We start from the raw sequence: 12,532 nt of genomic DNA on the forward strand, positions 1-12,532 counted from the left end.
TATATTCTCAATTGCGCAAATCGGCAATTAATGATGCACATATTTTGGCGCAATACGTGCAACTTCACATTTTATCAGGTCTGACTACATATTACTGATTGGTGCACTAAGTATTGTTGTGACAGCACAGCACTATGTCTGTAGCATGTATGGACAGCAGAACCTATCACACTACCTAACACCCTGCACTGGAACCTACCAGCTACACTATACCAGGATATAACCTACACTGACTATCTCCCACTATCTGTATTATATATATATATATATATATATATAAGATAACTAACTATCTAAAAGTGGCTGCTGGGGAGGTTCTTATAAAGTAAGGGGTAGGCAGCTTTCCTATTGGTTGCTAGGGATGTTGCTAAGCTCTGACAAAGACATTGCAGCCTTCTTATTGGCCCACAAGCAAGAAGCCGGGAGGAATCATGGGTTCAGATGAAAAAAAATCTAGAATATTCGAAAATACGAATATATAGCACTATATTCTAAATCTTAGCGAATTCTCAAAGTGCCGATATTCGCAAGTTGATAAAAATGGACGATTTCAACCACAAGAAATGTCCAGAGGGTGAAATTTACAATGAACGACCATTAAAAGGATTTTCCCATCTCAGACAATGGGGGCATATTGCTAGGATATGACCCCATTGTCTGATAGGTGCAGGTCCCACCTCTGGGACCCGCACCTACACTGAGTACAGAGCCCGGAAAGTTATGGAGGTGCACAGCGCATGCGCAGCCGTCCTCTATTCATTGCTCTGGTTCGGCTATTTCCGTCGGCCCCATAGAACTGAATGGGAGCGGTGGCTGCGCAACCGTGGTGTGCTCCCATTCACTATTACGGGGAGTGAGATTGGTGGTGGCCGGACCCCAGGGGTTTCCGGCCGCCACCTTCCCCGCTCCGTTCTTGGTGTAAGTACTGGTGCCAGAGGTGGGACCTGCACCTATCTGACAATGGGGGCATATCCTAGCGAAATTCCCCCATTGTCTCAGATGGGAATAACCCTTTAAAGATCCACAAACAGAAAGATCATTCATCCTTGGCATGGTGTCATGAACTTGTATGGACTCCACTGATGGGAAGATCAATCACCATTCATTCAATGGTTCTTCAACCACCAACCTATCTGATGTGTATGGCCATCTAAAGGGTTAGTCCCATCTCAAAAATGTATCTGCTGGGTATCTAAAAGGTGTGGGTCTCAACTCCCACCATCTTGAGAATGGGAATCCCTTGAACACCATCAATGGACAGGTAGTCGCTCATGTGCTACTCTCTCCATTCATGTCTATGAGGGTTCTGAAAGTATGGACTGGAGTGTTGTATTAAAAATTGCCTTTTTTTTGGTAATTTGTGTACCTGCTGCATATTTAAACCGATCTCACCAGCATGTTCTGCCCCCCTTGTTTCTGACAGCCACCATTATATGATATATAAGATGCCATGTTAAGGCTACATTCACACGACTGTATGTGTTTTGCGATCCTCAAAAAATACGAATGCCGTCCTTTTGGCATCCGTATTGCATCAGTTTTTTTTGCGGATCCATTGTAACAATGCCTATCCTTGTCTGCAAAACGGACAAGAATGGGACATGCTCTATCTTTTTAGCGGTTCTACGGAAAGGACATACGGATGCGGATAGCACGCAGTGTGCTGTCCGCATTTTTTGCAGACCCATTAAAATGAATGGGTCCTCATCCAATCCGCAAAAAAAACAAAAACGGAACAGACACAGAAACAAAATACGTTCATGTAAATGTAGCCTAACCCTATTAACCCTGTAACCCTTTAACCCAAAGCGCCAGATTAAACTCCTGCTCCTGGAATGCAGCAGTAACAGGTTGGGTCCCCAGCTGCTAGTGACAGCAGGGGACCCCGAGGAGACGACATCAGCAGTTTATTACCGCTTCTGCCTTCACTTCTGCTCGGTGCATAGTGCTCAGTAAATAGAGGAAATGGCTTTTTCTCAGGAGCATAGAAGAGTTTGTGTCTGTTTTCCTTTGTAATTGGGGCTCCTTTGGGCACCCGAGTTACAGTTAAAATGCAAGTGCAAAATGCAAAATTAAAAAAAAGTCAGTGCCTCTTGGGAGACATATGTGCCAAAAAATAAATAACAAAAAAAAAAGTTTAAAAATATGATAAAATACTAATAAGATAAAAAAATAAAAATCGCCCACAAAACTATACATATTATATATCAAAATCCCCAACACAAAATAGGGAAACTATTGTAATAATTTATTTTGGTGTCAGTTTGCATATTTAAATGATATTGTGGGGAATATTATCTATTGTGCGAAAAAATGACATTTACATTTTGTTTACACAGTTTTCCCCAAATAAAACTATAAAAAGAAGCAAAATCATGAAAAAACATAATAAAATTGTAATAATTTATTTTGGTGTCAGTTTGCATATTTAAAGAATATAGAGCTATATTGTGGGAAAAAAAATGACGTTTTCAATTTTTTCCCACAGTTTTCCCCGAATAAAACAATAAAAAGAAACAAAAAAAAGTAAAAATAATAATAATAAAATGCCCAATGCGTCACGTAGTAAAAAAAATAATAATATATATATATTTTGATAGTCCAACAAATAGAAAAGTTACAACCATTAAATTATTATGTTCAGGCCTGGTCAATAAGCATTGAAATTGTAGCATACATGCAATAACATCTTATCTAGTAACTTAAGTAGAAAATATACTGTAGATGAGGGCAGCAGTATTACCACTTGGTCACCACAGGGGGGCACTATATTCACAAGCAACAATCAATAAGATCAGTTTCCTCTTACATGCTTTAGGCAGCGTGTCAGTCCCTTGGGCCCACCTGATGAATATATGGACCTTAAGGCCCCTGTTTTATTAGTGGTCCAATCAGTGTCGGATTGGGGTACTTAGGGCCCACCAGTGTAGCTGATTCTGGGGGGCCACCTCAGGGCTCCTACACACTAACTTATTTTTTTCCATGTCCGTACCGTTCACTTTACTTCAATGGGGCTATAAAAAAAATAAAAAGACTCTGTGTGCATTCCATGTCTGTATGTCCGCATGGCCGTTCTGCAAAATGATAGAACATGTCCTATTATTGTCCACATTACAGACAAGGACAGGACTGTTCTATTAGAGGTCGGCTGTTCTGTTCTTCATCAGTGGCGCACCTACAGGGGGGGTCCAGCGGGTCTGGACCCCCCCTAGAACAACCAGGCAAAATTTAATTTTTTTTAATCCTTCAGGGCCGCACCGCCGATCACCATAGGCGGCGCGGCCCTGGATGTAAGTGTAGCAGTGGCAGGTGGTGGCGGTGGGGGCAGTAGGAGATGAGCGCTTCCATTGTGGAAGCTCTCATCTCCATAGCTGTGCTGCGGCAGGGGAGGGAGAGGTGTGTCCCTCCCCTGTTCTTCTGATAGGCTGCAGGCACTAATGCCTGCAGCCTATCAGAGGCCGGCTCTGGCGACACGATGACGTCATCATCGCGCTGCCTGAGCCGGGCAGCACACAGCAGGGACACGGGCCGGAAGAGGCTGCATCGCATCGCTGCTGGTAAGTATAGGTGTATTTTTTTTATTTTTATTTTTTTTGAGGGGGGGAGCTGGCACTATGGGGGCACAATAAAAGGAGAGACCTGCACTATGGGGGGCACTAAAGGAGAGACCTGCACTATGGGGGGCACAATAAAAGGAGAGACCTGCACTATGGGGGGCACTAAAGGAGAGACCTGCACTATGGGGGGCACTAAAGGAGAGACCTGCACTATGGGGGGCACTAAAGGAGAGACCTGCACTATGGGGGGCACTAAAGGGGAGACCTGCACTATGGGGGGCACTAAAGGAGAGACCTGCACTATGGGGGGCACTAAAGGGGAGACCTGCACTATGGGGGGCACTAAAGGGGAGACCTGCACTATGGGGGGCACTAAAGGGGAGACCTGCACTATGGGGGGCACTAAAGGGGAGACCTGCACTATGGGGGGCACTAAAGGGGAGACCTGCACTATGGGGGGCAGTAAAGGGGAGACCTGCACTATGGGGGGCAGTAAAGGGGAGACCTGCACTATGGGGGGCAGTAAAGGGGAGACCTGCACTATGGGGGGCAGTAAAGGGGAGACCTGCACTATGGGGGGCAGTAAAGGGGAGACCTGCACTATGGGGGGCAGTAAAGGGGAGACCTGCACTATGGGGGGCAGTAAAGGGGAGACCTGCACTATGGGGGGCAGTAAAGGGGAGACCTGCACTATGGGGGGCAGTAAAGGGGAGACCTGCACTATGGGGGGCAGTAAAGGGGAGACCGCCACTATGGGGGGCAGTAAAGGGGAGACCGCCACTATGGGGGGCAGTAAAGGGGAGACCGCCACTATGGGGGGCAGTAAAGGGGAGACCGCCACTATGGGGGGCAGTAAAGGGGAGACCGCCACTATGGGGGGCAGTAAAGGGGAGACCGCCACTATGGGGGGCAGTAAAGGGGAGACCGCCACTATGGGGGGCAGTAAAGGGGAGACCGCCACTATGGGGGACACTAAAGGGGAGAACCGCACTATGGGGGCATTATTTGGGGGGCACCATGGGGGAGAGGAGCACTATGGGGCATCTGGTGGCACTATAGGGGCATTATTTGGGGGCACTAAGGGGAAATGGGGGCTCTAAAGGGGCCTTTATTCTTATTGGCACATTATGGGGGCATTATTGCATCTGGTGGCACTAAGGGGGCATTTTTTTACTGGCACATTATGGTAGGCACTATGGGGGAAAGGAGCACTATTGGGGCATATGGTGGCACTTAGAAGGGGCATTTTTTACTGGCATATTATGGGCGACACTATGGGGAAGGGGAGAGGAGCACTATGAGGGCATTTACTGGGGCACTATATAGGGGTATTTTATACTGGCATACATTATGGGGACATTAGCTCAACAGCAGGTACTAAGCGGGGGTACAATCATTTTTGGGGGACATTATCTTTATACTATTAGTGTCTGGGCGCAGTTATTTTTTTAGAGCACTGTGTGCCAATAATTGTTGAAGGGGGCACTATCTGTGTGGTAGCAGTATTTCCAGGGGGACTGTTTCTGCAGTATAGTATTGGGGGCACAGCGGGCACAGTATTGGGGCACTATCTGTGTGGTAGTAGTATTTCCAGGGGGACTGTTTCTGCAGTATAGTATTGGGGGCACAGCGGGCACAGTATTGGGGCACTATCTGTGTGGTAGCAGTATTTCCAGGGGGACTGTTTCTGCAGTATAGTATTGGGGGCACAGTGGGCACAGTATTGGGGCACTATCTGTGTGGTAGTAGTATTTCCAGGGGGACTGTTTCTGCAGTACAGCGGGCACAGTATTGGGGGTGGCAGGAAAGGGTGTTCAGAAGATGTGAAGATGATGGAAATGTGGGAAACTAATGTCTGTTTGGTAATCTCTGCAGAGATTGGAGATGGCTGAAAAATCATCATGGCGGTCTGGTCTGAATGGAGAAGATGAGGAAAGAGAACGTCTACAACAAAGGTGACATCACTGGATGTAAGAGGTATGGGGCGCTATGTAGGAGAGGAGATGCTCCGGCTCCCCCCCTGCCATTTGCAGAAAGAGGATTCAGAGCTGGGTGAGGACAGCCAAAGGGGGCAGCAGGCAGATGGTGGGGGGAACCACAGGCCTTGAGCAGGATCTGGGGAGGGAGGAGAGCGGAGGAGCTTCCTGGCTGCAGCCTGCTGTCTATTGTATGATGTGAAGCAGGCAGTGCAGCCAGGACAGACCTCCCCCTCTCTCCGTATGATGTGTAGAGACAGGCCGCAACTATAGAATGTCAGCTGTACAGTGTTTGTTGGGAGTGGCCTATTATATGTAGGAGGGGCTTTTAAAAATAGGCGGGGCCCAAAAAATTTGCGGCGCGCTTTGCGCGCCACATTGTTGTTTTCCTGCAGTGCTTTCAGAATCGCTAAGTAAAAGAATCAGTGCAACACGTTACACCCCCGTCCCTGCAGTTTTAAATATAAAGGGGGCTTTAAAAAATTGAATTAGCACAGCGCACTACACATGCCACATTTTTTTGCCTTTCGGACCCCCCCTAGACAAAATTCCTGGGTGCTCCCCTGTTCTTCATAATGTGGAACGCACACACCCGGTATCCATGTTTTGCGGATCCGCAATTTGCAGACTGCAAAACATCCAACGGTCGTGTTCATGAGCCCTTACAGGGATAACAGAAATAATAGAGATGAAGTATGATGGCAGACATTCACAGCAAAATGCACAGACATACATGTGGCAGAATGTACACATATATGGATATCCTGCACTTAAGTCAGTCAGAAACAAGACACAGGCAGCGCTCACCAATCGCTCACTGGACAGATGTGGCACACAAGACACTTATACACGGCTCACATGCCACTGATGCATATGTTACATACTGCACATACACCACTGATACATAGAACATATACAGGTCCTTCTAAAAAAATTAGCATATTGTGATAAAGTTCATTATTTTCTGTAATGTACTGATAAACATTAGACTTTCATATATTTTAGATACATTACACACAACTGAAGTAGTTCAAGCCTTTTATTGTTTTAATATTGATGATTTTGGCATACAGCTCATGAAAACCCAAAATTCCTATCTAAAAAAATTAGCATATCGTGAAAAGGTTCTCTAAATGAGCTATTAACCTAATCATCTGAATCAACTAATTAACTCTAAACACCTGCAAAAGATTCCTGAGGCTTTTAAAAACTCCCAGCCTGGTTCATTACTCAAAACCGCAATCATGGGTAAGACTGCCGACCTGACTGCTGTCCAGAAGGCCATCATTGACCCCCTCAAGCAAGAGGGTAAGACACAGAAAGAAATTTCTGAACGAATAGGCTGTTCCCAGAGTGCTGTATCAAGGCACCTCAGTGGGAAGTCTGTGGGAAGGAAAAAGTGTGGCAGAAAACGCTGCACAACGAGAAGAGGCGCCCGAACCCTGAGGAAGATTGTGGAGAAGGACCGATTCCAGACCTTGGGGGACCTGCGGAACCAGTGGACTGAGTCTGGAGTAGAAACATCCAGAGCCACCGTGTACAGGCGTGTGCAGGAAATGGGCTACAGGTTCCGCATTCCCCAGGTCAAGCCACTTTTGAACCAGAAACAGCGGCAGAAGCGCCTGACCTGGGTTACAGAGAAGCAGCACTGGACTGTTGCTCAGTGGTCCAAAGTACTTTTTTCGGATGAAAGCACATTTTGCATGTCATTCGGAAATCAAGGTGCCAGAGTCTGGAGGAAGACTGGGGAGAGGGAAATGCCAAAATGCCTGAAGTCCAGTGTCAAGTACCCACAGTCAGTGATGGTCTGGGGTGCCATGTCAGCTGCTGGTGTTGGTCCACTGTGTTTTATCAAGGGCAGGGTCAATGCAGCTAGCTATCAGGAGATTTTGGAGCACCTCATGCTTCCATCTGCTGAAAAGCTTTATGGAGATGAAGATTTCATTTTTCAGCACGACCTGGCACCTGCTCACAGTGCCAAAACCACTGGTAAATGGTTTACTGACCATGGTATTACTGTGCTCAATTGGCCTGCCAACTCTCCTGACCTGAACCCCATAGAGAATCTGTGGGATATTGGGAAGAGAAAGTTGAGAGACGCAAGACCCAACACTCTGGATGAGCTTAAGGCCGCTATCGAAGCCTCCTGGGCCTCCATAACACCTCAGCAGTGCCACAGGCTGATTGCCTCCATGCCACGCCACATTGAAGCAGTCATTTCTGCAAAAGGATTCCCGACCAAGTATTGAGTGCATAACTGAACATAATTATTTGAAGGTTGACTTTTTTTGTATTAAAAACACTTTTCTTTTATTGGTCCGATAAAATATGCTAATTTTTTTAGATAGGAATTTGGGGTTTTCATGAGCTGTATGCCAAAATCATCAATATTAAAACAATAAAAGGCTTGAACTACTTCAGTTGTGTGTAATGAATCTAAAATATATGAAAGTCTAATGTTTATCAGTACATTACAGAAAATAATGAACTTTATCACAATATGCTAATTTTTTTAGAAGGACCTGTATAGCACACACCAATCACACATAGGAAATACACAATGCACACACCAAGACATGTATGCCTAACCCTATTAAGTGTAGCCCACCTAAAGGGGTTAAAGGGGTTGTCTCACTTTAGCAATTGGGATTTATCATGTAGAGAAAGTTAATACAAGGCACTTACTAATGTATTGTAATTATCCATATTGCCTCCTTTCCATCACATTATACACAGCACGTATCTGTGGTTATTCCACAGTGTAATCCAGCAGCGGTGGCCATGCTTGCACACTATAGGTAAAGGTGTTGGCCTATAATCACTTCCAGCCTTTCCCTATAGTGTGTAAGCACGGCCACCACTGCTGGATTACATGGTGGTAATAACCACGGATACGTGCTGTGTATAATGTGATGGAAAGGAGGCAATATGGACAATCACAATACATTAGTAAGTGCCTTGTATTAACTGCATGATAAATGCCATTTACGGAAGTGAGACAAACCCTTTAACCTCTTTAAGCATAAATGTCTGGCATGAAATTTACCAAATCGTAACCTCCTCATATTGCACATAATCTACATTATAATTAAAATGGTTGTCCTACCATAATGACTTATTGCCTATCTACAGGATAAGTGATAAATATCAGATTGCTGGGGTCTGACTACTGGAACACCCACTGATCATGAAAAAAGGGGTCCTGAGACATTCAATTACATTACCGACAATCTATGTACACAAGGGTCTTAAGACCTTGTTCCCTTGATCATGGGGGTCCCAGCAGTCAGACCCCCATCAATCAGACACTTATCACCTGTCGTGTCATAGCTGTTGGATCTTTTCACATTCCCTACAGCGCTGGTTATTTCCAGTGGTCCCAAAGAGAATAAATGGAGCAGCAGGGCATATGAGTGGCCTTCCACACCATCAAAAAGGGGGAACAGGACCCGTTCCTGGAATCAGTAGAGGGTCGCAGAATCGGACCTTACTAATCATATAGTTATGCCCTAAGGTGTGGAGAGGATAACTTGAAAACCTGGACAACCTCTTTAAATCCTCCACCACTCCACCACCAGTATCTCTTTACTTGGCAGCAGTGATGCCTGTAAATACGGAATACCATCACTACCGCCATGTAAACCATACGTGTCAATACTGGAGAATGTGACGCAGTGTGCAGAATTTTTCAGTCATAAGTCCAAACCCCTTTGCAGGTCATAACCTTTAATAAAGCCCAAGCAAAGGTGCTAGAGGAGCAACGTGAGCAAAGGGCAAAAACAGAGGGTCATAACTGAAACAGAGGCATTAGGGTCACCTGAGGCAGGGTGGTAGTGTGGATCCTGGAGCAGGGGTAACTGGAGAAGAGGCAATATTAGCGGTGTATTTAGAGTGGGGGCATCTGGAGCTGGGGCGCTAATGGGGGTGCACCTAAAGCTGAGGCAGGGTAATAGTGGTGATCCTGGAGCAGAGGTATTTGGGGGGCAACTGGAAAATATGCAATATTATGGGTGCATTTAGAGTGGGGGCATTGGGGGGCATCTGGAGCTGGGGCACTTATGAGGGTGCACCTAAAGCAGAGGCATTGGGGGGACCTAGGGCAGAGTCCCCCCAATGCCACTGAACTCTGCAGAGAGCAGCACACATTCATAGATCTGTGTCTGCTATAAACAAATCCCCTATTTTCCCCTCACAGTCTCCTACAGCTCACTACTGTCACATACCTGAGAAATTAGCCCAGCACCGCAGACTAGTCCTTCTCTCTAGCAGCCAGTTTTCTGACAGCAGGGAGGGCAGGAGGATGGCCAGACATGTTCTCTCCTCCTTCACTGCCAGCAGCCGGGAAGTTTAGAAGATACTGTGGGGCCTCCTGTACAATTTACACCAGTAGGAGGCTGCATGAATGTGCGATACTCCCACCTAGTGGCTATAATAATTATCTCTCCTGAGAAACAAGATAAATAATTACTCTTCTGTCTTATCTCTGGGCGCAGGAGACTGGGGGCCCACCGAGGAATCCCCTCCCCAGTGGGTCAGTCCGAGCCTGGGTCCAATATTGTCAGAGCTTGGGCCCACCTGAGGATACTCTGGTACTCTGGTAGACCAGTCTGACCCTGGATTTAGGTGTCTGTCTAAATTTGGGACAGTGGTAAAAAAAAAAGTGAAAACAACTTCTAGGTACCTCTGTGTGGTGCTCTGCTCACTTAGTGACTGTTGTGTGGCCTTGAGGTAGCTCTGCCTCCTTGCTGCAGTTTTGGGGGAAGGTTGGGGGCTCCCTTCTGAGTCTTCACTGTCCGCATCACCCATAGCTTTAATGTAGCTTCCACTGCGCATCCGTCGACATGGGATGTCATCATCCTTGCATGGTGCTCCAGACCACTCTCCACCCGGCACCTATAAGTCAAATATATAGTTGACAAAGATAATCTAGATATTGAACAAAATAATGCATTTACTAAATCTTTTCCTACATTTACTACATTTTTTCCTCAGTGCTAAAGTGGCCAGAAATAAAATAATCATAACCATAGCAACCAATCAGATTCCACCTTTCCTTTTTTAGAGCTCCTATGGAAAATCAAAGGTGGCATCCAATTGGTTGCTATGGGCAACTAAGTCATTTTTCCTTTTCACCAGTTTTGGCCAAAAAGTAAAATGGATGAATACTATGGACATTCAAACATGTTCTCTCTAAGAGGGTTAGTAGATATGGGACCAGCCGACAGATATGGAGCAATTTATGTTGGGGGGAGCTATAAAAAAGGAAAGATGAACCCGTCAGATTTGTTTTCCCCACGAAAGCCTGGTCCTCAGCCTGAGTATTTCAGTATTTTTGGACTTTAACCAATGGACTCTCTTTTGTACTTGCTTGGCTGCTATGGAATGGGTAGGTGAATGGATAAATAGGGGGCCCATACTAATCCAGCCTACTGATTTTGGTAATTTTCCCTAAGAAGCTAAGCATTCAGAGCTATATGGATAGTATTGATATTAGGCAGCATTTCGCAGCCTTGAATAGGTCCTGTGTATTAATAGATAAAACGTAATCTTGTCAAAAATTTATAACACAAGGTTATGGTCTTTTGTTTTTGCAGCTAGATACAAGACATCTGTTTATATATACATTGTGCCCTCTAATTTTAGCTGAATGACCTAAAAAGCCTACTTTTTAGTCTCATTTTTATCAGTAATGCTCTCATTTGAACCCTGGTCACCTACCTGCAGATACTGGTAGCTGAGATCCTGGTGACAAGACTTTGACTTGAGCAGTGCTTTGTCTATGGTGCCAGATGCCTTCTGACATACATCTCGGGCATGACTTAGTGTTAGTGTTGACCAAGAACCTCTTTTGAGTGATGATGTTGAACTAGCGGGGACCACCTCACGAGGTGTAGGCAAAGGGGACAAAGTAAGTGATGGGGGCTGGAAGGGCGTGAACTTGAGGTCATTATTGCTTTTAGATGCTTTCAACATGCTCTCACTGATAGTATTATATCCACTTAAGAAATGTCGAGTTCCATGATCGGGGCGCCTTCCAAGAGTCATCATGCCCGCTGGGTTGCGGTAACTGCCTGTATCACTATCCAAATTGTCATCCGAACTCCACCATCCAGAAACTCCACCGCTTCGAGCCTGGCCCTTACCATCCCCCTTTCCGCGTTCTTTACTTTTACTACGTTTTGTTCCCTTGGCATCGTCTGATGACCCTTTCTTGCCATTCACACTAGCCCTTCCACCACCCTCAAGAGACTGTGACTTTGCAAAGAGTTTTTGCACAGAGTGGACTAGATGACGGATGCGCCCAGGGCTTTCGCTGCGGTCCTTTCCCTCTGGGGCTTGCCTTTGGAACTGAAGTGTACTGAAGCCATCTCTGTGAATGGGCAACTGCTTTTCAAACTGGTCCAGGAGGCTGGCAGGAAGGCGGTTGATTTTGGCAGGAGGTGCATGTGGGGTCGGATATGGTGGTGTCTCCTCAGGAGGTTCATAATGGGAATTAAAGTGAATACGAGGAAAGGTGCTACTGTTTGAGAGCTGGTTGTTGAGGGGATACAGGCAGTCAGGGTGTAGGGAGTTGTCAGGGTATCGAGGTTCTGGTGGATAGGCCTCAGTAGAACTGATTAGGTAAGGTGTCCGTTCTTGTTGAACATACAGAGTGTCTGAATGAGAGTCCAGGTTCCCGGACAGGTGCCGGCTACGGGTGTCCCCCAAACCCTTCATTGCAGTCGGCACCTGCAGATCATCTCGTCACAGGTTGCCAATTTGGATTTCTGAAGCCCTGAAAAAAAAACGTGCTTGTTACTATGGACCAAAAATACATGACCTGAAATCTTCTGCTGATTACAAACAGGGTATGGATTATTCTTGTTTCTGGTCTAACATTGTTTAGTGTTCTTCTGTCATCCGCTTATCCAGATACCCTTTGGGAGCTCCTAATACCATTCCCTCATCATTTACGATAATAATTCTCCCCTTTGTTCAGCTGTCCTTCAGCTTGACTAT

At 45.9% G+C, this 12,532-nt stretch overlaps 1 protein-coding gene across 1 annotated transcript in view; it reads right to left on the reverse strand.

The window, feature by feature from the left end:
* Nucleotides 1-12,250, reverse strand: part of DLGAP4 (DLG associated protein 4) — a 134,238-nt gene extending 121,988 nt beyond the window's left edge. Inside the window, exons 1-2 of the mRNA XM_044297322.1 lie at nt 11,252-12,250; nt 10,215-10,426 (exon numbers count right to left, since the gene is read on the reverse strand). Coding sequence (XP_044153257.1) covers nt 10,215-10,426; nt 11,252-12,250 — 1,211 coding nt within the window. The remainder of the gene's footprint in view (nt 1-10,214; nt 10,427-11,251) is intronic.
* Nucleotides 12,251-12,532: the final 282 nt, after the last annotated feature.

Source organism: Bufo gargarizans, chromosome 6 (assembly GCF_014858855.1).
Source record: "Bufo gargarizans isolate SCDJY-AF-19 chromosome 6, ASM1485885v1, whole genome shotgun sequence".
NCBI classification, from domain to species: domain Eukaryota; kingdom Metazoa; phylum Chordata; class Amphibia; order Anura; family Bufonidae; genus Bufo; species Bufo gargarizans.